This window comes from Fistularia commersonii, chromosome 22 (assembly GCF_037954325.1).
Source record: "Fistularia commersonii isolate RoL2024-O1a breed Wild chromosome 22, RoL_Fcom_v1.0, whole genome shotgun sequence".
In the NCBI taxonomy this organism is placed as follows: domain Eukaryota; kingdom Metazoa; phylum Chordata; class Actinopteri; order Syngnathiformes; family Fistulariidae; genus Fistularia; species Fistularia commersonii.
In genome coordinates, this window is record NC_141305.1 from 9,873,937 (window position 1) to 9,899,496 (window position 25,560).

Below are 25,560 nucleotides of genomic sequence, written 5' to 3' on the forward strand. Positions count from 1 at the left end.
AAGACAATGTAAAATTGCACAATAATATGGGTTACAAATGGCTTTGAAACGGTTTGCACATCAATGCAGCCAGTGAGTGCTGTCCTTCATGAATAATCTGTGGAGGACTAACAAAACAAATTGAAATAATCAAATTAATCCACATTATTCTAATTCATCATCGGTCTTTGGTTTGATTCAGTTGTGCCAAAACTGTCTGATTATCCAGCTCGGCTTCAAGGTAGCTCAAATCAAGATTGAAATGCGTGAAGTTGTCCGTTTTCACTGTGTGACGTCGGGCACGCCGGCAGATCTCGGGCAAACGTCGCAGCCACCCACCCCTGTCATGCCTGGATGTACTCACAGCGATTCTGCATAAAGTTCTTTTCACTTCTCCAACGTGTCTGGCAAAGAAATGAAAAAATCTTTAGGATGCTGTCAGCCCTGCTGTTGAATTTCATAGGTTGTGAGGCGAAACAAGAATAGCGTACAGCTGTTTCCTACCCGACACAGAGGAAGGCAGATGAAGTGCAACCTAGAAAAGGGGGAAAGACTGAGGGAGGTAGAGGCAGAGAGGGAGAACACTCTCCACTCTCTGATGTGCACTGATGTAGCTCTAGCTCCAGGTCAAACGCTGCCAGTGTTTTGTGTTCATCTTCATCTTGTCTCCCTTGTGCTCCTCTAAATTATTCACAGCTCAAAGATGTGTAGTGTGGCTGCCTCTCTTCTCCCACTCTCTTCCCCTCATAGCTTTTTATTTCTCTATTTCATATCCATCCTGTATTTTCTTGTGCGATAGCTACTTCCAGCGGCAACAAACACATTTCTTCCTGGAAGATGGTTAATCACTCCTGCCTACATCAGGTAATCTACATTCTGTCACACTTCTTTCATACTTCCTGATCTCACTTGCATGCCCTGGTTGACAGACTGGAACCAGACACTTTTTTTCAGGCGGCCAGCTGTTCTCATCAACTGCTCAGTAGATGATGGTCTTCACTTGCATCTCACTGCGGGTTTCACGCTGTCATTTTCGTATGATCTCCAGTGTAGGTGGTGTTTCTTCTTTTACGCTCATCGCGCTCTTCAGTGGCGTCATGTGACTTGGAGTCCATTTATTTCGGTGATAGAATTACAATGCAAATCAAAGGCTCCGATTAAGTACGTGACATGGCGTAAAGATGGAGGAGACACTCTGAGGCTAGCGTAACACAGATTTGTCAACATTAGAAAGATGTTTTTACTTCCGTTTAGAATGTTTTAGGTAGGTGCTCTCACGTCATCCACTTATGTGATGAAAAAAAGACAAAAATTAGGCTTCTCTGTCATTTTAAGAATTTAATGTATAGTTAATTGCAAATCTATGACTGTATGTTTCCATTGAAATGGTTTGTTTTTGTAGCTCATTTTGTTTCGGATAAATTAACCGTCATCACATCGTAACAAGAATTATGTATCGTTCAAAATAAATCAATGTCCGACTTTTCAAGTCCATCATGACTATAATATACTCAGACACTTGTGATTCATTGGGTACACTGGGTTCCAGATAATGCACTAGAATATAGCTGCCATACAATAAAGTCTCACATCATAAAGATAATAAAGTTCAGGTTTTATTGAATCTTTTGGACAGAGGTGTTTATTTATGTTAAAGGTCATTTTGGAGACTATAAATTACAGTGCTGTTGAGCCTTACTGAGTTTCACTGAATATTTCATCAACCCAGGCCCTGTAATAAATCGTATACACCACAGTTCATGTATGAGTTGTGAAAGGCTAACCTAATTAAGTAGATTTCTATGTATTCCATGATGTTTCCCCATCATAAGTTGTTCTAATGTTAAATTTTGATGAGCCTTTTTAGTTTCTTGGCCGTCAGCTCGAGTTCCTGCAGATTTTCAAGTCATTTCTTCCATTTTTGCGAGTAATCTGCTGATCGTACGCTAAGTAATTTGTAACATGCTGAATTTTAGATTATTTCTTAGCATGTTTATCCAAGCTTTTCGTCACTTTTTAAAAGCTTGTTTTCTTTGTCTAAACCGGAGGAGTGGAGCGTCAGCAACTTTGAGGTCAGGGAGCCCGATGTTTTGTCCTCGGCTTGAACGACTCGTTGAGTTTGACCGATCGGCGGCAGAGCCCTGCCCCCAACTAAGTAACACAATTAATATCATGTTAACCAGGTAGATTCAAAAATGAAATCGTGTTTAGACAGCAGGCGTGAGCGGAAGAGGTGCGCCACGAATGACCACCCGAGGAGAGAACAGAGGAGAGACGAAAGGTGAATTCAGTCCCAGTAGTTGCCACAGGACATCCATTTGTGATTCTCTACCCTCACTGCAATAACGTTTGATCATTGCAGAGGGGAGGCAGAAGGTACAAGGGGGAGGGGAGGGGGACTAAAGCTTTCGCCAGTTCTCCTCAAACCCCCACTCTAAACCACCTACCCACCCTCTTGCAATTGCTGTCACCCAGTATGAATGCCCCCTCTGGCCTGATGACAAGTCTAGCGTGAAACGCTTGGCTGCCCCCTTAAATTAGCAGTAGAGCCCCCCGGCGGCACATGCTTCTCATGACCAGCACACAGTGGGCTGCTGCCAGATACTTTTCATTATGGCTGTGGCCTGCCAGCCCCCTGCTCTACCTCCCTCTGCCTCTCACTTTCCCCCTGTTCACCCCCATGTCTTGGCCAGGGCTCAGTAAATAGCACCTGTAGTGCTCATCACATTACCAGCATAGGGAAGAGGAGGGATAAGACAAAGCCGATGTCTTTATGGGTGTAATTTCTGGGTATTTACATTTGCGCATAGCAGTTTTTTGTGCGTGATAATATCTATATGTATGCATATGCAACGTGTATACATTTCTGTGCCGTTTGACAGGTTTAGCGAGCTAGGGAGAGAGAGAGAGAGGGATGGTCGGAGCAGTGCAGGGAGTGAGAAAGAGAGTAGCAGCAGAGAGCGATGCCTGGAGGCTCAATCTGTTCCTCACTGAGCTACATCAGTGTTGTAGACGGCAGCTTGGGCCACGGGGAAGCCTCCACTCGCTCCATCAAACTGTCAGGCAGCCAACAGAGCTGCACAGGGAGACTCTCAGCTGCCCCCAGGGCCAGTTCAAGTCAACATCCCATTTCCTTGCCTCTTCGCCTAATTTCTCCTATGCCCGACTTAAATTTCCAATGCCCAGTGTCTGCTACGGCAGCTCTGCAACATTGGGCCCGGGGCCATGTACAAACACTGGGAGGTTCTGGCGTGTTTTATATGTGTGTACACGAGAGAGCGCACGCCTCTGAAAGGGACATAAGGAAATAGCTACAGTTACACGGTCAGAAGAGACTAGAAGAAGCTGAAGGGAGCAATGTGGAAGACGAGTTCCAAAACAAAACCATAAATCAGTCATGGTTTTTCCTTCTCGTTCTCATTTACCTATGTCCTCATTTTATTCCCACAACGATATCCATAACACGGTTTCGTATTCCCCGTTTCCTTCGTGATTTTGGTTTGTTTCTTCTCCGTGTCTTAGCTGAATAAATGCTCCCCGTTCCCTCGTACGTCTGCCATTACTGTCTGTTTTTCACTTGCCAAACTACTCTGAGGATCACACCAGCAGTCCAATGGGTTCTGTTCCTCCCCCAGTGAGAACTGAGAGATTTTTTTGTTGGAAATGACAAGACGGCACTCCAGTCTAGTGAGGAAGGGAACAGCTCCTCAAGTCTCCCCCACCGCTATCCCCCACAATCTGTCCACACACTCCTCTCCTTCTTCCTGCACGACCTCACCGCATACTTTGCTTGGATATGAAGTAAAGCACCGGCGGGTCTCGATGCTGTTTACATGGACTCTGGGTAATGTTAAAGTCTGCTTAGCTTGGCCCCAGGTCAGGACTATATCTTTCCTCACCCTGGACTGATTTACATGGCCTACATGGCCCCCACTACCTCTTCTCTTAAGTGTGTCGGCTCCAAACCAAGGGCGTATGTGTGTCTGGCTAATGCAAAGATCATTTCTCTAAACTCGTCTTGCCCAATCCTCTTTTACTCTTATTCCCTCGCTGTTCTCTTTCAATTGGCCTCTGTGAAAGGAGCTTTTGCTGAAGCCATCACTCTGTTTACACAGCCAACTCTGAGGTCCCCAGCTCAAATATGGTTTTACACAAGAGCCTGTCTAGGCCTCTTCTGCTGGTCGATACCATTTCTACCCAGCAGAGCTTTTTCTCTCCATCCCATTCCCTCTGGAGCTTACATCTTCACTAGGATCAATACTCTCCTAATCCAGAGCTCCCTGGCTGACCCGGCGTAATCAGCTGACTTCCTATGTTGCCTGCTGGTGAGGTCAAGGGTCAAATGGCTGTATAGATCTGATCCTGTGATCAAATCACTTTATAAAGGTGGCGCTTTTGCAGCTAGCAGGGTCAAGAGCAATCTCGTGATTTTAAATTCTCCTTGAACGTGGAAGAGTTAAATACTTTGTGAGCTTTTTAAAGCCTAACATTTGTGGTGCAAATGCTCAACTGCACTGTTATTAAGGTTTTGTGTTCAAGTGTTTAGGTGTGGAGTGACCATGAAATTGTATGGCTATCTGGAGCTTCTAAAGAGATTTTTTTCACAACAATCTTAATGTCATCCAGATGCAGTTAGATTTTTATCCCCACACAGACCTACAAACACACTCCCTCCCCAATTTTCATTGGTCTGAGTTAAAGCAAACGCAATGTCCTGTAGACTAATCGCAAAAGCTGAGACAAAGTGGGGCTTTGGGCTCTGCCATAATGTGAAGAAAACTCCAGATAACTTGCTGTTGTCTGAGGCTTGGCAGGAGGTCTGCCAATGGACCAAAATCTCTGATTTCATGCCCCGTCAGAGTGGCCACGGCACTCTTGTCCCTATACCTCATCCCGATGTCCGCAGGGGGGAAATTGCCGGAGGAAATTGGTGTTGTTCCACCAGGTCCAGACACTTCTTCTAAATGGACCATTACTCCTCTGTGCTCAAACTCAGAGATCTGGGTTTTTTAAATCTCTCTACCTCTTTAAAAAGCTCAGCTTTCACCAAAATAGTCCCTGAACTGATATCCCAAAAGATAGGGACATTTCTTTTAATCATATCAAAACATTAAAACTACCTAATCACATTGAAATAAATGAAATAACCACATCTCCTCTATATAACTTTCCATGTTGAATGAAAATGCAACATTTTGTTTGCAGTTAAGAAAACATTTTTAGAAACATTATTCGCTGTCAAAAGCTTGATACTACAACCAGATGTGATGTTTTATGATGTAAATACAGTTAGGATCGAGTAAGAATTGGATCATTCAATTTGGATCACTGGGGTTTGGGTAGAAGTTCAAAAATGCTATTTTCTAGAAGGGATTCAAATTCCACAGTTTCTTTGCTCGCAAAATTCAGTTTAATATCACAGTCAACTTTGTTTACATTAACCAAAATACATTTTATAAATCGGACCCTTTGTGTATTCAGTAGAATATTCATTTTCCAGTTCCCATCATGACTGGCCTCCTGGTTTAGAAATTCTCCTGTTCTAACAAGAATGGCCACATGTTTCAGACAGTCCTGAGCAACATGGGACGGACATTTTGGAAAATCCATTACTAGTCCACTATAAGACAAATGTCATGTTTGTAGGTATTTCAGCAAGACAGCTTTGGGGATATCACCAAGAAGTTGTAATGTTAGCCTGCCAAAAATAATGTTTGTAGAGACCAAAGTCTTTTAGCTAAACATTTCCAAGCATGTTGGTTGTTTACAACTACTACAATTCAATGAAAAACGGAGCAGACCAGCGTTATTCCCTAATGTAAGCCTTCATCAACACATAGAATATATATCGCATCATCCAAGCCAGTTTGAGAATATGACCGTGTTACATTGCGAGGCGAGTATCCACTGATTTAGTTGACCTGTGGAAAACTTAAACCCTCAGCTTAATGCCTCTATACCAGACTATTGCCAAAGTAATTGCCACACCCGGGGAGATATCGATGAACTGACTGCATGCCCACAAGGATCCCATTTTTGTTGGCAAACCACTTATCCTTGGTAAAAAGGTTGCTTTCTTGGTTTTCCTTTTAAAATAGTTGACTAGATAAAGGCTAGTGGCTGTTCTCCCACGCTCTTGTCAGTGTACTGGTTGATTAGCATCATACATTGCCGTTTTTTTCTTGTCCTTGTAATTTATAAAAATATAATATATGTAATATTTGACATTCAAATGTAGGTGTAATCACATACTAAAGAGCCAGAAAAAACAGTATAGCTGTAAATCTGAGTTCTTTTAAAGGATGCGGAAAAAAAAACGTAGTTATATTGTAACATACCAGGCAATGAGATGGAAATGCAATCGCGCAAAAGTACCTGCACCGCACTGACGAGGAACTAAATATTTAATCACAGCGAAATAGTTCAACACATGTGCTTTGTGCTATTTCCTTTTTTTTTTCTTTAATATGTTTAGAGTATGAACTGTGTTTTGCCGTTTATTTCAGTGTATTTTTTATTTTATTTTGCAGTGATTACAGGGTTAAAATCAGTATTCAGGCAGACATTTGTTGATGCTGTGCCAGAATTTGCATAGTCCGGGCAAGTTCCTCCTTTGTTTATCTCTCTGTCTCTGAGGCAGAATTCATGGCAGACTGTCCTCCGAGTGTGACAAGTGGAACTGTGTGATTAATTTGGCCGGTCGTTTTAATGTGCTCCGGGATGCGCAACGCTTATTGTCTTCCCCTTGCACGTCTATCAGAATATGCCAGAGAGAATGTCCAGAAGAATCGAGACATGCTTCTCTACCTCCCCCGCTCATTTTCCCTTTATGGTCTTCCCGACTTGGCCCTGCTCCATTTCAGGGCTGAGCTGCAGGGTCGCCGTAGGGGCCGGCCCAGGTCGAGGCCTGTCTCCTGCCATGGCCACGAGTGGAATAAATCTCCTGTCTCTAAAGTGTTGAAAGCTATGTAAATGTCAAACACATCAGTCTGATGTGCTGGCTGAGCGGAGGGAGAGCTAGACAAGAAGTGGGAGGCAGGGTGGGTTGGCCATCCATTGAAGCTGGTCCCCTGTTACCTAGCTGCCATTTGCCAGGTGCAGATGTTGCCGCTCGCTACTTGCCTCGGAGGAGTGAGGAAGTTTTTTTTTTTTGTTTTGTTTTTTTTTTTTTAACTTGTATGAGACACACAAACCACTGGAGGCATGCCTCCTGTCAGACAGCTTAGTGAGCTGCATACAGTATCTCTGCGATTTTCCAACTTTCATCTGACCACCAGATTTTCTACTCAGGAAGGCCCGAGGTGTTGTTGGTCTGCATTTCCAGCATTTCTTTTCTCTGATAGCGGCGATGGAAATTATTTCCCCGCCATGAACATCCAGAGAAGGAGAGGGATCGAGGTGATACGGACTTGTTTTCACACCCACACTTTTTACGAACATTGCGCTGTTACACTTTTTATTGTATTCTTCTCTCCGACTTGACCAAAGCAAAGAGATTCACCAGCCAATCAAACACAGTACTGCCAAAAACTCTTGTAACACTTCCATCTAATCATCCCCGACACTTTCCTGTTCTCACTGTTGTTTTGTTCTCCATCTACCTGCCTGTCTCTCCCCTGCTACGCTGCCTATTTCTGAGCTATAGTCCTCTTTATGCTCCACTGCAGTGCATGCTTCTTGTAAAAGCATAAGAACCATGCTGTGCTCTTTTGATATTATTTTTCCTCCCTGCCAGCCCCAGCCTTATGAGGCCCCATCTCTGGTGTCTTGGGTACTGCTGCAATAACAAGGCCAAGCATGCACCCAGGGAATTGACTAAGCCAGTTGTTCATCTCCATTACCATGGGTTTAAAGTCATCCCAAGTAATAAAGAGGAACTCAGAACTGCTGTGAAATGGAGTCATCTGATCCACTGCATGCTAAAAATACATTAACGCTGGTTTCGTGGGGTCTTGGGCAAAGGACGAGATGGATCAAGCTGAAGAGGAATATTGTTTCTACCAAACTAATTCCAGAGGGTCCGGGAATCAAATGCGTGGTGATTAAGGCTGCGATTCACCCTTAACAAGTTGTATTGAAATGTCTAACAATTCATTTGTCCAGAATCTCTAGCCTGAATGGGTAATTGATTGACAAGAGGCCCAAGCCGCTTTCTCTTTTTTAACACCTTGCACTATGTAAAGAAAGTCTTTTTGACATACCAAAGCCCTGAAATTAGGATTTGAAAACAATCTGAAGAGGAAAAAAGACATGCATAGAAATTCTCAATAATATTTGTAATTCATTTTATGAGGCATAATGTACATACTGCATGCATATATATATATACAGTATACAGGATATGCCGCCTCCTTTCTGAGTGGATATGCCATTCTGAATAAAATCAATATTTAGTAATACAAAAACTAAATCAATATGCTGCTACGTTACTCAGTGGGAAAATACTCACTTAAGTCTTAGATTGACAAGCACAAGTTAGATGAGTCTCTTTGTGTGGATTAGTTTGTTTTAATAGCATGATGCAAAAAAGCATTGAAAATAGATGATATGTATATAAACCTTCCTCGTGGATATTGACAAATAATATACTTTGTATATGGTGGTATTATCTTAAAATACATACCGCTCTTTCATGAAAACAACAACACATACATCTTTTTTTAAGTATGACAAATATTCACACACAATGAAAGGACAATATAGCTTACAAGCTATTGCCTTTCCCACAGACTCGATTGTGGTACTTGTTTTGTTTCCCTTCTGTAACCCTTTCTCACTGCTTGTTGATAAGGCACAAATCGTACATAACAATCCCGCCGGTGAAAAGAAAGCGAGCATCATGTTGAATGTCTCATTTTATTGTATTTGGCCATCAACGGTTATATTTTGTTCTATTCCTTTATGAAAAAAAAAATGATTCAGAATGAGCTGTAGGAGCCCAGACAATTCTATGAATTATTTTTATTCCGCACAGATGCAGGCAGCAGTAAAACTAAGGGTTCGAACCACGATTGCCTCACTTTAAAGTTTCCGCCAGCAAATGCTCCTGTTCAGCCCCTTGTCTTTGAAGAGTAGGATGAATCACAGAGCATAGAAATGCCCCCTCCTCACTCCTCTCCTGAGAGATCTTGGGCACTGAGCCTTTGCACTGATTACTCTCGTTACTTAATTATACATTTGGACCCACCACACTCACAGCAAAGGGCCGCCGTGCCTCCATTGACCCAGCTCTCTCTTCATTGTGCTCAGCTCTGAAAGGGAGTCAAGCAAAATAAAGAGGGTCCACTTAAATATGTTGCCACAGGGACTTAATTGACAGATTGAAGGCAGTTTTTGCACCAGGGGCCCTCTCCCTCTATGTGGTTCTTTGCCTAAATTGCCAGCCCTCTCAAGTTTCCTGCTGTGAGGTCCAGTGTGGCTGGCCTGCAACTCAACTGCTTCTGAAAGCAAAACTTCACTGTGCCTGTTGTCGGAGGTCCAAGCAGTCGGCCAAATGACGAATATGAAACAAAAATCTGAACACTTAACGCTGCAGTGCATTAGAAGTGTAATGATGCAAGCGTTTCTACCTAAATTCCCCGAATGGGACTTTTGTTTAGTGCAAATGTACCAAAAAGTTTCGTGTTTATCACTGCACATGCGGAATGTGGTATGTCTGGAACTTAATTCAATTCTATAACTTTTCACCCCCTACCACAAAAGGGTGGGAAGTGATTTTTTTTTTTTTTTACAGCTGCACGCAAACAAAATACCGAGGGCTTCACGGTCTTCAAATATTATTAAACCGTGCTTATTTAGGATTTAGTAGATCTCTGACGAAAATGTTGAAGTTATTGGTGTAGGTTTAATGTCACAGCGTATTCAAGACAGCTTTAACTCAGTTTGAATATCATTGGGGAAAGAGAGCACCAACTCTTTGTCGTATTTAGCTTCCATTCCATTCCATTTAACTTCCATTTAACTTCCATTACAACATACACTGGACTGAACATAACAAACACCACATGCGGTTTAATAATTCAACAATTAAAGCAGTCTGTTTTTTGCCAACAATATGCCAGCTATTGAGAAAGAAGATTTTTCTACATTTTCTGCAAATCAATTGAAGAATAATGTTATTTATTCAGAGACGACATCTTCCTTGCAATACTTTTATTGAAGCTGAAGCCATAATTTGATCAGTAGACCTCTGTGGATACTCTTCAAACCACCTATAATATTCAGAGAAAAACTCAGCTGCGTTTGAAAATATCATGGAAACAAACCAAACAAGGGTGCTGTGTCAATAAAAATGCAGTCGTATGAAAAAGGTCAAATGTAAAAACAGTGTACCAGTACAACAGCGACAGCGCATTCTCATTTCAAAAGGGAAGAAGATGGTCGCAGGTAATTCAAAAACTTGTTAGAGTGGATATATAATATAACTATGATAATGTCTCCCTCCTCGCCAGCACCCTTAGTTATTTTATGAGATCAATGGGTCTTTTAATCCATTTCAAACAAGTTATGTGACATGTACATCTCTGCGGAACACGCACATTCGGCCCCACTTTGCAAACAAGTCCTGTGTCTCTCGCAGTCGCAATTGTAACATCCTGCTCAAACATTTCTATTTTGCAACAGGCCGACACTGTAAACACTGAGCATTGTTACAAAAGACTAACAACAACTGCAACCAAATCCATGTGCCTAGTTTTCTCTTACACATCAAGCTGATTGTTACAAGCCTATTCCAGTCATTCGAAAGCCCATTAATTGACTGCCTACTGTGCTTGGCTTTCACATCAAGTGTTGCTTTTCAAGTCTGTATCAGACTATTTTTTTTCACATACCCAAAAACAATTATTGTATCGCAGCAGAACGAGATGCAGCAAACAAATCAAATAGCTTCATACTAGGCCTTCCATCACTTGACTTTAACCTCATCCCTTCTATTTGACTAAGCCTAACTGTAATTCACAATATTTGTTTGAATGTAAGCGTTTTCATAATGCGCGTCACAATGTCACACTTCTTTACGATCACATATTCTAAAGTTGTGGTGACCTTTACTCCAAACTGTTGGAAATCTCAGGATAAAAACTAAATGAAACAGATTTCTCTTCTTGTCTAAATAGAAGCTGATTTGGCCTTTGGCCATTATCGACGAGGCATATTTCAGAACATAGCTTCCCTTGGTATTTGGTTCTTTTATCGTTGTAGGTTGTATAAATCTGACACACAAATTAAAGACTGGTGTTTGTGACAAGGTGGATTTGAAATACCACACTTAATAGGAACAGAGTATTAAAAAAGCCTGAGCTCTCTGTGTCCTTGAGATGCTATCGTCCAATTTTTAAAGCGCACTTAAAAGGCTAAATGGCAAAAATTCAACTGAATGCAAAGTCATTGAACAGACTCTTCATAAAAGAACTCACAGTGTAGCATTATTCGCTTTTTCATCTTTTGTAAGTTTACAGCATTGAATTTGTGACAGAAACATCAGAATAGTGTTCTGTGGAGCTGTGTCGCTTTTGAAACTTGAAAACCTCTTTGAGACTACAACAGTCTCCTTTCCCCCTTCATCCTACGCCGTTTGCACTGAAAGCTGTCAGTGAATGGGAGGTTGCACACAAAAATAACATCTGCACTGATTATGAACTACGAGGGGGAGCCAAATGAATAATTCCTTCTATTCCTTGTGTCTGTCTCTTTTCTGTTACAGTGTGACAGTGAGAGTGACATTGACGACAAGGTAAGACTGCTTTTCCTGTTTATTCACCCGCCACATGAAGGGGCTGAGAGTTTTGAATAAAAAAAATAAAAATTCGGCTCTCAACTAAAGCAGGGAGACTGTCTCATTCGAGGCGAAGACAAAATAAGGAATAATAGATGCTCTGCCAGGCCCAGAACTGTTGATCATTTGCATTTTACAGAGAAAAATCTGACAAGGAAAAAGCCGTATAGGAAGAGGCTGTTTTCTTCTGTTTTGTTTTGTAAAACAATTCAGTGTGGATTACTTAAACATCATCTGGGTAACAGATCGTACTAGTATGCGCATGTTCCCCAATAATTAGAAGCTTATGCATATTAGTAACGTATTAGTTCTTAATTAATCACTACATAGCACATAGTGATGCCTTATTATGTGTGACCATACTCTACAAATTATTCAATCCAAAAAAATTGCATAATGGGAATTTTTAGTGTGTTCTTCTGTAACAGGAGTATGTTTTGGTGGAGACTGAGGCTGTTCATTTCAGTACTTTTAAAAAAAAAAAAAAAGAAATTTTTACATGTTTACACATTTTCAAGTTGAGAGCACTTAAAAATTGCATTTTATTATCCATGTGAGTTCAAAGTTGACATATTCGTGACGCACAGGTCCAAGTTCATTTTTGTTAAGCGCAAACAGTAGCTTGATAGTGCAATTTTAACTAAAGCAATACAAATTTGATTTTGAAAAATATAATTAAGAGCCTAATATGTTGCATACTCGAACCTAGTTAGCGTTGTCGTAGCAATTTAGCCACTTATTAGGTTATTAATTTTCGCTACAAAGCATTATTCTGCTTTGTCAGGTGCCAAAAGCTGATTGTTATTAGGGGGCTATTGGGCTCACTTGGCTGATTTAACCAAGAAAAATAGATAATTATGCATTAGCCAAGTTGTACAATGACTTGGTGATTTGTAAAGTGGATACTTCTTCTAGTTCTGAATTTGGAATTGTAACCTAATTATCACAGTGCATCTCTTTTCAACCTGCTGTGGGAAGCAGAGTTTCTGCTCAGTGCAAGTGTGTGGTGAAACAGGATCCCCAGATGTAAAGAGAAGGTATCATAAAGTTAAGATGTGTCAGATTCTAGTAAATTATTATGAATGTCAGACCGCTACATAGTGAGGTAAACAGTAGGAGCGCACATATTTTGTTTTTTGTGAGAAATGCGTGTGTCTCAAGGGTGAATAGCTTCTTTCGCTTCTTTCAACCTATGAAGCCCAACGCTGAGCATAACTTTTCACACTGCAGTTCGCTTTCCTTGCCATCTTTTAACAGTAGTTAAAAGCGGAAACCCTGCTAAATAAACGTGTCCTTTTTTTATAATGACCGATAGCTATTATCCTGCCAATATCCAGTTTTACCAAAAATGGAGAGTAGCTACAGAACCGTAGTTACTTTGAAAACGTGCTGTATATTTTTGCAGTTCATCAAGCTCCGAGCGTTTAACGTTTTCTTGTTTGTTTACCTTGGAGGTGGTTAGCTCATGGCAGCCACCTGGTTACAAGATGAGACATCCTTCAGGGATCCTCACGCATCTTAATTCCTCTACAGTTTAGCAATTACTCCTTGGTAAATGAATGAGATAGCATGCCTAATCTCCTGTAAGCCAAGCTCCCAGTTCTGTGGAAATGTCTGCCGCTTTCCCCATAAATAATACATTGATAGCAGGCCCAATTTGCATTAACTGTAGCCTGGCAAGTCAATAGGCTTTTATCTCTTCATTGAAGCGAGAAAGAACCGAGGGCGCTTGCTGGTTAACACGACAGAGAGTCGTAGCAGGCCTGTCAGTCTCCATACACCTCCCTGAAATCGCAGTTGGGGGTAGAGAAGAAAGTAAAGAAGGTGGGAAGCTCTGAGTGTTTCCTTTTGGATGTTTTGTTTTCCCTCCCGCTATATTAGCTGCGCGGGATGTGTAATAGTCGCACCTTCTGTCACAGTTTTTGACATTTGATGTCTAAAAGTTTGACACTGCGCTGCAAACCCACAGCACTCGCCCAAACAAAAGTAAAAACAAAACAAGCGATGCTTTGGCGGTTTTGTAGACTTTTTGTTTCCATGTTTTTGTAAAGCTGTCTGGTCTACATGAGAGTATTACATTCAGCTCTGGCGCTGCCTCTGTTTAGGCAATTTAGATGGATGGAGATGCCGATCGAGACATGGCGGAGCATTAGTCGATGTTTCTAGCTGTCTTATTATGAAATTTCGAAACTAATTACGCCACAGTCTACTGTCACGAGCCAGACTGTTCAGGCCTTCCCACTCTCTTTCATTTCTAATCAACATGACATGGCGGGATATTATGTGCTTGTGAAACACATTACTGGGTCATAAAACTTAACACTAAATCCAATCAATGAAAAATTCTTCTGTCGTGTTACTGTATACTTGCACCCATGACTAAAAGTAAGGCCATTGATTCCCAGCGTCAAAGGAAAAATTGTATGATCATTTCCTGTTTATCTGGAAAATCTCAAATGACCTTCAGATGGTACGCTGTACATTCCATAAATATTACACATAAACTGTGAATCCCACGACATTTATAAACAAGGCTGGAGTCATATGAACAGTTTGTTTTTTTCATTAACGTGTGAAACGTTTCATTCTTCAATCGTCTTGATTTGTCACGTGTCCTCGAACTCTTCGGCTGAAACTTTTTTGATCTGTGATTTTAGATGTCGAGATAATGTAAAAATGAACAATAACTGGCCTTTAATCCAATTTTTAATTTTTTTCCAAGATTTAAGAAACTGCATTTTCTTTTGTCTCCTGCCACTACATTTGTGGTTGGTTTGTTCATCGAGGTAAATGGTATGACGTGCTAACTTAAGTGGAACACTTCACACAAACGCAGATGATATAATTAACTGGAAAAAGGGAAGTGACTGTATCTGTACATTATCAGGTCTGTTTCCGTTGTTGTAAATAACATTTATCTTGTACTGAAATGCCAACTTGTCCTCCCCCATCCGTCCTACAGCTGTTTTTTTTTTTTTTTTTTTTTTCCAGCAGTATTTAAATTCACTTCACAAACAAAAGTAACCAGATGGCACTAGTGTACAACAAAATCTATGCACCTTCATAAATGGATATGATGGGAAAATATAAAAGTTATGGTTTTTTTTCTTGTTTTTTTTTATCGTAGTACTACATGTGATCAATGGGAAATCACAACGGCACCTCCAAAATGAACACAAGCATTATTTTATGTTGCTTTAAGTGAGATTCACATAGTGAACAGACCATTTGACACCCCCGAGGAAGTGATTCATTCACAAATCATCTTAGAGCATGAACATCGCACCTTATTTTCGAAACATGAAAACAGAGTCGTTATAATTACTCAAGAGATGTTCGTGACTCACGGCCAGGATCGACTAATGCTTTCAATTGTGGTGAACTGAAAATGTGACAAAATAACATTATCACAAAAACAAGTTTCGATCTTACGCTTTCTTTGAGAAATAAACAATGTTCATCAACTAGCCAAGAATGGCAAAAGACACAGAATATCTGAGTAAAAGCTAAAGCACAACTGACCTTTTCATTTCTCCCAGAAACACATATTACTATAATCAAGGTGATGAGAGAATTTGAATCCTGCACAGCAGATCAATGTGGAAAGGAGACAAATGAGGAAAAATACTTTGACAGGCTGTCAAGGAAAGTAAAGGAAAACCGACGATCGTGTATAAAATTGGATTTTAGAAGGGGAAAGACAAACACTGTCATTTGTAATTGCCAGCACTCAGGATAAATCAACAGTGATCATTTTCCGCAAGGTTTCGCTGAAACAGGTGCCAGCTCCTCCAGTATTATTCCAGTGAAAACAAAGGCTGCTTTCACCATCAGATTAGCAGCCACCTGAACACCAATATTGTCAGGCTTTCGTAGATTAACTTAATTAGAATACTGCTTCCAGGTGTCGCCCGGGGGGAGGGGGGGGGGAGATCGGTTATACTGTATTTGAATAAAACAGACGAGATCCTGCTTGCAGCAAAGTCAGTTGCCTTACCTTGCGGTGCACCTTGCGGGTTGATCTGATGCGTGAGATAAGCACCTTCAGTTCAACGCGAGGCAGCCGAGAGGCTGTTGTTTGGAGCAGATGGGGCCGGCCTTGAAGAAACCAGCGCTTGGCTTTCTATTTATGTCCCTTCCGATGTTTGACAATGCAAACTTTGATTAGCTTTCACTAAGCGGTAAACACATATTAAGGAGTCCTTTAGGTGAAGAGGAAGAAACTGTTTGCTGGTATTTTCTCTCCAAAGCAACACTCGGTTTGTTTGTGCCTTTCCGTTCTAAATTTAATTCTCGTGAAGGAAATTACCAAAATGCCTGGCAACAGTGGGGCAAAAAAAGTATTAAGTCAGCCAACAATTGTACAAGTTCTCCCACTTAAAAAGATAAGTGAGGCCTGCAATTTTCATCATAGGTACACTTTACCTATGAGACAGAATGGGGGGACAGAATCTAGGAAATCACGTTGCAGGGTTTTTAATTAATTAATTGGAGAATTCCTCTGTATTTGGTCACCTACAAACAAGATTTCTGGCTCTCACAGACCTGTAACATCTTCTTTAAGAGGCTCCTCTGTCCTCCACCCGTCACCTGTATTAATGACATCAGTTTGAACTGGTTATCAGAATAAAAGACACCTGTCCACAACCTCAAACAGTCACACTCCAAACTCCACTGTGGCCAACAAAAAAGCTGTCAAAGGACGCCAGAAACAAAATGGTAAACCTGCACCAGGCTGGGAAGACTGAATCTGGAAGAAATCAACTGTGGGAGCAATTATTAGAAAATGGAATATATACAAGACCACTGATAATCTCTTTGAATCTGGGGCTCCACACAAAATCTCACACCGTGGGATCAAAATGATCACAAGAATGGTGAGCGGAAATCCCAGAACCACAAGGGGGGACTTAGAGAATGCAGAAAGCTGGGACTAAAATAACAAAGACCACCATCAGTAACATTTGTTGGAGAACTTGCACAATTGGTCGCTGACTAAATACTTTTTTGCCCCACTGTATGTGTAGCTCAAGTGTTTTGAAGCTCTGCTGCTTTGCTATTTTTTTAGTTTCTTTTGTTTGTTTATTCAATTCTTCATCCAATATTTCCAACTTGTTTTTCTGTGTGAGTTTAAATGTCATCATAATTCAAGTCATAATATACTGAAGTTCCCTGAAAAACAACTTTCTGTATTACCTCATCTATATTAAATGTGTTAATATAATAGGACATTATGAAATGTCTGACACTTCTCATCATGTACATATATGTCAAAGCAGGGCACCATATCTTATAAGTTTCATCGATTCATTGGTGTTGTTGTTGCCACTCGTATCTCTTAGCAAGTACCTTCCCAGTATGTAACCCGTGATCCTACAGCGCAAATATTTTTCATAGACAAACTTTATACCAGCTAGGCCTAAGGCACACTGTGTAATCACTCCACCCAGATAGCCAGAAAAACACGTTACATATCATGGTCATTGTAGGGGTATAAAAATATATGAGCACGGACTGATTTGAATGCATTCATACCACATTGCTATCAAACAAAGGTATGTTACTGATAACAGACCAGGATTTCACTTTAATATGCACTGAGGAAAAAAAAAAGGCATGATATTTCTCTACTACTCCTAACATCAATAACCGTGCTCTTATCACTGTTATTTAAAGTGGTCACCAAAAAGTGGAAAAACCTCCAGTTTTCTTTGCTCCACATTTAAACCATAAATCAGTCAATTTTGACAACCGTTTAGCACATTTGAGACACTCCATAGAAAGATGGTCACTTTCTTTCATTGAAGAGGCTGAGACAGAAATCGAGCAAGATTCATTCCTTCTCATGTAGCCTTCTAAAGTGCCATTTTATCTCCATTAAGTTCCACTTAGCCATCCTCAGTGGCTCCTCCAATTTTCTCCAGTTTTTTTTTTTCTTCTTTGCAAATAATTCAGCATCCGTCTGTTGAAAAGCCTGAGTTTGATATGATTATATTCTCAGTTGCCCTGAACACAGTGGCCCCATGTCAGGTGTGTCAACTTTTCCCCCGTGGCATCGCCATGCACAGCCCCACGAAAGAACACCCATGTCTAATTCTATTTGGTCTTATTTGCCAATCAGTCACTCAGCTCAAAGTGTATCTGTCTCCAGGGGAGCCTCCTGCGGCCGTCACCGCATCTCCTCGACAGGCTTTTCTAAGGTTTTGGTGTACTCATCTGCCAAAGTGGAGCCAAGGCTCTGATTGACACATTAATTCCTTCTCAAACCCCTGTTCATCCTGCGGCGTACAGGATGAATGCCATATCACTGCGTCTCTACCCGCTTATCAGTTATGACTCGTCAGCGAGTGCTATCTTCCAGCTGATTTATTCGCAGGGTACATCCTCTGAGGTTAGTGCACCCACAACAAAACCCATGTGCGCTGTCAGTATTTGAGCTACACACCCTCTCTTCTCTTCCCCTTTAATACTCTCTGTTTTTCAACCTGCTGTCTGCTGTGTCTCATTATCATTATTAACAGTTTTTACCCCTGTCACCTTCAAAAAAAATAGGATATATATATATATATATAGTCACACAGGTAACCTTTCGTACCACCAATCCTCCCCAGCCACCAATGCTTTTCAGTGCCGAGATTGATCTCTAATCTCATCATATTCAGTAACAAACAGGCCACCTAATAGCTTCTTGACAATAGCTGACAGTTTTTATATGGACAGGAAAAATGGACCAGCTTAATGTTTCGACACAAGTGATCATCCTTCCTCATCTCTTTAATGAAATTAGATTAAGTGCACCTGGGAAAAAGCTGAGAAAGCAGAATGCCTCGCCTCCTCCTTTAATCTAAAACCAATTTGCCAGTAATATTCCTTTCCCCTCAGCTTGGGATTTGCCGGCCCTGATTCAAAATGGAGGAGGAACGAGATGAGACCAGAGCTGACTGGTTGCTTTTAGCTCCCCACGGGCACTGTGAAATTAGAACTGACACCAGCAACACAGGCCTTAATATGGAGATGCCATTTTTCTCCTGCTGATTTTGTCTTTCTTTCTTCCTCCTTCCTTATTTTTGTCTTCCATCTTCTGTTTTGGAGCATTTCTGGATTCTCCCTCAACATTGGAGAAATAAGACAAAGGGTTAAAAAAAAAAAAAAAAAAACATTAAAAGCAACAACCAAGAGAGAAATCCATACAAAAACATGGTTAAACTTAAAATATCAAATACTTCTCCCCAAAGAGTTGTTCATTCTAATTAGAGCAGTGTTAAGATGCAAAGCCTCCAGTGAGCACAGGGTTCAAGGTTTAGATGAGAGCCTGGCCGATAATCAATTTTCGGGGGGAAATGAATAATGAGCCATGCAGATTTGCCAGAAAAAGAAAAAAACACATTTGCATCAGGTGGTCTCCTGATGTTATTCACATCCTGCTATTACAATGTACCTGTACTGGTTCCAAAGCATGCTTAGCAGGCTTTCTTTTTTCGTTTGTTGGCAAGCAACACAGCTGTTTTGCGTTTAGCGCACAAGTATGTTGTGATCAGGGTGGAAGTTATGATTTGCTGAGAAGAGGCAAGCTCTCAACTGAGCCTGTCCTCCCATCTGAAGACAAATGACCTGGTAGGGTTTCAATATAAAGGACTTAAAGGAGCTAGATTTGATGCCAAAGTTAGTTAGCATCTAGAGGCTGCTGTAATAATGACCTCAGGAATGAAAACACTTGACAGCCTTGTAAGGGGATTTGTAGGTCTCCACCTGGGAATCGCGTGCATGATCCCCGTTGCAAGTGATGTCTGATATGTCAGACAGACATTGCAATGTCAGACTATCAGTTCCCTGTTTCCACGAAATTTGCTCAGTGTACATTGAAAACTCCCTGCAATGCTTCCTTGCAAGCTCACAGAGGGGCTAGGAGAGGACAGTCACCTGTATAACACATTTCCGCCAGATGAAATAAAACAAACTGATATAAAATAAACACAGATGTCTCAACTGTCAGCCTTATTCCTCACAATGGTAGAAGTAATATTTTGTAAACCATAGATGCACCCACGTTCAAAATAATTCGAAGTCTGCAAGAAACCAGCCAACAAAATATTATTGAGTCAGGCGATACCAGGTTGGGTTGATGTGGTTGCACTGACATGTCATCAAACATCAATTCTGGGATACAACATCAAAAAAAAATGACCTAAGGGAACATGTTGCCTATATTTCAACATAAGTGCCTATTTGAACTGAAAACATTGGCCCACTACTCTAATTAAATGCTTTTAAAATTAAGGAAACCCAAATGTAAACCAAGCATTAATTATAACAGATGTGCAAAGATAAATCTTTGTTGCCTCAGGCTGTATTAGTGTGATATAGATTTTTGAGAGCATGCTTGGTGAGAAGTGGGTCTGCAGGCACGCTCAGCAGCGAAACCCAGCCTTAGTGCATGTTGGGAAGTAGAGGAATGATGACAGATAAAGATTTGGAGCTTCTGCAAGGCCAGCCAGCAGACACAGCCAAGTGACATCAGCAAAGACAACTTGTCACGAATGCTGAATGTCACACAGCTATGCAGGGACAGTCATCATGGTTGTGGCATCATTGAAGTGGCACCCAATGGCCTGGTCCAGAATCTGTCTTAAAGGTTAGCGGTAATGTTGGCATCGTAACATGGAAACTAGAAAAGGCATGGCAAGCAAAATCATGCCAGTCACTTAGCACAGGAGAGAAATAAAAACTTGACAAGGCATCTAGACTGTCATTTTCTTTCGCTCACTGTCTCCTCGCTCGAGTGACACTGTTTGTGGTGGCAGATAGTGTTTATAGACCAAATAGGTGTTTCTTTGTTCTGTTAAAAACATAACACACACCCAGCCCTGCAGTCTTTGAAATGCCAGTGCTCTGTTAAGTCTTTGAGAAAATCCTGTCACCACTCAGCCATGTTCAACAGCTTGTGATCATTGTTATTGTGAAGTTATTGTTGCCTCAATGAACACCAGGTTTTAGTATGTGTTTTCCTCCTCCTCAACCAGACCCACTTTTAGAGGTGGTTTTCATCAAATACTGTTTTCCCCCACCAGAGAGCCCTGGTTCAGTAAAAGGAGAGTCTTCTGCAATGGACAGGTAAAATGCTCGATTGCACAATTTTCAGTTCAACGATTAGATGATAGCCTACAGAAATCATGACATGCTCGATTACCCAGACAAGTTGTGAGATAGTGGACTGGCTATGGTGCCATACTACATTTACACAGTATGTGTAAAGAATTGTCATCAAAATGTACCCTGCGTTAATATTTTAACAACTTGCTTTTCATATCAATACTGATAGCACATCATTTTGTTGTGATACTTGATACAAGGTGCCTAGATAATCATAGTACCTTCCTATTTTTACATAGAATCAAACAGCTGTAATTTTGGGCTATATAGCTTCTGTTATTAGTAGCCAGCAACTCAAAGGAAAAATATAGTTTTAATATATGATAGTTTTATTTACTGTAAGTATTTTGCTTTTTTTTTCCAATTATGGCATCTTGGAATTCATATGACCCAACTCTGACATAAATGAAACTGGATCAAACAGACTTAAATAAGCAGCTAATCACAACTCTGTGTGTGTGTGTTTGTGTGTGTGTGTGTGTGTGTGTGTGTGTGTACCAAACCACATTGGCATAGCATTATCCTTTTTTCAAATGGCTTGTGTTTGAATAACAATTCAAGCACTATATACATTTTTCCACATGAGTAATAAAAGTAAAAGTGATTCCATATTGGGAGCAGATGTTCCATGGAAAGAAGAAAAAAAAACAAATATTTTTTGAGGTACGTGGATGTAATATCTGAGTGTTTCTGATCGTGCATAAACATAATGCCTAAGTGGGTTTTTATTCAATAAACGTAGTCGGAGTGTAATTACTTACACATTTCTTCTGGCTGGAAATGCAAGACAGACTTTGTGTGTTTAGAGCTGGCACACCATGTCTGTCACTGGCTTGGCTTCTCTGTTCAGGGCTTTCTAATTCAGTGGGACTTGCTTTTCCTCCACAACAAATGGCATATGCAATCATGAATAAATATAGAATTCCCTGTTGTTATAAGGAATCGGTTCCATCGTGGGTAATATTTCCCTGCTGGAGCGTCGTGTCCTCTTCGGCCAGGAAGGCATTGGTAAGTGGAGCCCGGATCCACTGTGGCCTTGAAAAGTCTGTTCCGAGAGACTGAATTCCCATCCGAGACAAAGAGGCCAGTCAGTAAAGTCGAGTGCTATGTTTTTGTAGAAATTTTATAAGGAAAATCAACACGCATTAATCATAGAATTATGGGTCATTGTTTTTTCTTGAGTCTCTTGATTTCCATTAAAGGCAGTTCTATGACCTTGAGATCAACTTCATGGCATGTGTCATTTTTGAGCCCTCATAATGGAGATGATGGTCAATAAAAGGAGTGAACATTGATTGCAGGGCTCTCTCCCAGTCCCTAAGGAAAAAAAATCTATATCTTTCTCTCTCCGACCACCTGAGCATCTCCGAGTCAATCTAAACACTCAGATTCCTGTGGATCGACTAGCGACTGCCAGACCTCAGGCTAGCAGGCCCTCGAGTCACTCGGGCTCCAAAGAGAACTTTCTGTGGGCAAATGTGTGTGTGATGTGGAAAGCCGAGAATCCGGGAGAGCATTCTGAGATCAGGCCCAAACACACACAGGGGCCAGCTGCCTTCAATTAAGCCAGAAATCTCAGTCACTGCAGTCCCTTGTGCACCAAACCAGCCTACTTTGATCTGCACCAGCCCAAGGAAAAGGTACACGGCTTGAAAGATTGCAGGAAAAAAATAATTATTGTATCAAAGGGTGCTCCATGAAAGTTACCTGAGGGATTTTTAGTCACAGGGGGCAGTTGAAAGCAGTATAGCGTTAGCTGTCAGTCAGCATTCATTTGCCAATTATTTTCTAGTTTGCATTTTTAATCAACTCCAGCTAATGGACAAGACTGGCTTGTCCCTCGAAAGCTTTTCTGCGCTCGGAAAATATTGTCAAAGCCTGCCAGAGCCTCTAGGTATGATTGATGCCGATATTGCTTGTCAGTTTGGCCTCCGAAAAAAATTTGTAAGTTGTTACAGGTCTTCGATTTACTTGAGGGTTGGAGCTTCAAACCGAGAGCAGCAATAAAAACGTCCTCCCGCCAAGCACCACTGACACAGGCAGCATGGGCATCCATTAAGTTAATTTGACTTCATTAGTACAAACCTGCAAGGCCTTGGGTGCCCACAGAGATGCCAGGGGTGGGAGGAAGGGATGTGGGGATTTGAGTGGCATCAGCCGCTGTGCTTTGAGGAGAGTGAACACATGGCACTGACAGGCGGAATATGGCCTCAGTTCTTACGCTGGGATGCCTGCCAAACAAAGGCAACATGCGTCACTGATTTTAGGGGAGCTCAATCAACACCCAGTCAGAGCATTAACGCCATTTGCACCACAACACATCAGCTTGAAGGCTTCAGGTCGTCAGGCGGCCCGCAAGTCATGCATGCATGCAGTCAGTGTTACAACATGATATGATACAGAGGCAATGCCAGTGGGTTGACACTCACCCTTACCTCTGTGTCTGCTGCCAGAAACACTTCACTTATTAGATTACGGAGGCTACATTTAAGTTGGGTTTGTGATCTACAGCAATCGCGTATATAACCATATTATACTTAGGCAGGAAATGTAGTTGCATTCCTTTATTGATTGTTTCATGTTGAACTCATCAATACAGTGTTGTCCTTGTTGCCAGCTAGTGGCTATTACAAGATACAGGACCAAACTGCAAACATGAAAGCATACAATTAGGTTGACTGAATTTCAATGATTGAATCCACTCATCAATTATATCATTCTGATTATTACAGTTAGTGGGTTAGATTCCAATCAACAAGCTTGTTTTGTTGCCGTAATTAAATTAGGTACAATAACTAGGAAATGTAATCCTACCATTTCCTTCATTTTATGCATTAAAACAAGTTTAGACAGAACAAAAAGAGTAGTGATTCCGTGAGCGTCGTGCAGCAATTAACCACAGTACCAACCCGAGAAAGGCAGAACAACACACACACACACACACACACACACACACTCACACTCAGGCAGGCACACACATGGCCCTTTATGGCCATCAAAAATTAATGCATCAACGGGATATCCTGTCTGTGAACAATTCAAAATCCTGAAAAGACCTATCAGGGCCATCTATGTTCAGCTCTGAGTGAATGGCCCTCAGTGACACCTTAGCATCTAGCAAAATAAAGGATACTATAATACCCGATATCCTGCTGAAAACCCATGTGGGCACAGAGGCCATCCAGTTTATTATCCAGTGCTTGTGGATGTGTTCTCAGTTGGTGTTAAGTCCCTTCATGTCTACCTCTGTTTACCACTGATGCAGAGATGATCTAGTATATCCGTGTGGTCAGGAAAATAGCTGTTATTTTTCCCTTATACCTTTTCTTTTGATGTCCACATTTGAAAGCATGCTAACAGGATAAGAATTTGTATTCACGGGCCAATACCCTCACCGAAAAAAAGTGTGACCTACTTTATACCCTAAAGAAATCTTTAAGGATTTGGATTTAAAAGGATATATAGCTGTTGACATAGAAATGACTGTCAAGTATACACCTGCTTAAGAAATTAAAAAAGAAACAATTAATGGAGCACGTATTAAAAATGTCTCCCAGGCATTTAGTAATAACAGTGAACCTTCGAGGTGAGGTGTGGATTTGTTTGTTTTCCGTTTTGTTTTATTCTGCATATGCTTTGAAGTAAGCGTAAATGAGAACACTACATTTAACAATATTTCCTAGTTTACTCAGTAGTATTTTTAACCTGTAACCTCCTTGTCCAAAATCTTTTTTTTTTTTTGGGGGGGGGGGGAACATGAGGTTTGCACTTGATAAATACAGAAGTGTGTAAATAAATAAATAACAGGAGGCATTAAGTCCTGATAGGCCTGTAAGGTAGTCTTAGGGTGGTAAGTGTTCTGTCTGACAGCAGCGAGCACTTTGATCAGAGGGCCCCATCTGAAGATCACTTCCACATCTGCACAAGGGGAACGAGCTGTAAACTGCCAAGAAGCATTTTAATGACGGTTGGATTATAAAATGAAAGAGGGCTCCAGATGGCAGGCAGTGCAGCGGCTGCGGTTCTGGGGGAGGCTGTTTAAACTGTTTTTTTATTGGTAAAATACGGGGTGAAAAATTGCACAGGGCTTATTAGGCATCCCGCTGTGATGTTTCTCAGCTGGCCAAGCTGTTCACCGTGGCCCCCTTCCAAACATGCCTCTATAAATTTTCAGCAGTACCTTTAAATCTGTGAGATCCCTGCTTGTTAATTTCACCCAGGCTTCATCAATCCCCCCACACTGTTTTTGTCCTTTGAAAGACTTGCTTGTGTCTTTTTTTTCAGTCCAGCTGGATAAAAGCAGTATTATAGAGTTAGGAGGGGTGCGCATTGTGGTGGGGGGCTGTCCCAAATGGTAGGCTCATTACTGTCTGCCTACAGCCGGAGTTTAGACCTAATTTCTGCATGATTTCATTAGCTTTACTCTCTTAGCGATGAGGCCAACCTTCTAATGCTAGACTGCTGTTGTGTTTCCTCGACTGCTTCTCAGTTTGGTTTAAAAGGTGAAAATCGTCCTCTGGACTGCAATGCCTCTCAACTGTGTATCAGCTGCGTAACAGCTGAGCATAGTGCGAACCGACCTCAACATTCACAATACAAACTCGTGATACATGTGATAGTACATAATAATACATGTGATAGTAATCCCAACAGGA

The 25,560-nt window shown here is 41.2% G+C and overlaps 1 protein-coding gene across 14 annotated transcripts in view; it reads left to right on the forward strand.

The window, feature by feature from the left end:
• The window catches only part of fbrsl1 (fibrosin-like 1), a 294,403-nt gene that overhangs the window by 188,804 nt on the left and 80,039 nt on the right, over window positions 1–25,560 (forward strand). For all 14 annotated transcript variants that reach the window (XM_086169947.1, XM_086169952.1, XM_086169939.1 and 11 more), the window contains one exon: window positions 11,684–11,713. In XM_086169947.1, coding sequence (XP_086026073.1) covers window positions 11,684–11,713 — 30 coding nt within the window. The remainder of the gene's footprint in view (window positions 1–11,683; window positions 11,714–25,560) is intronic.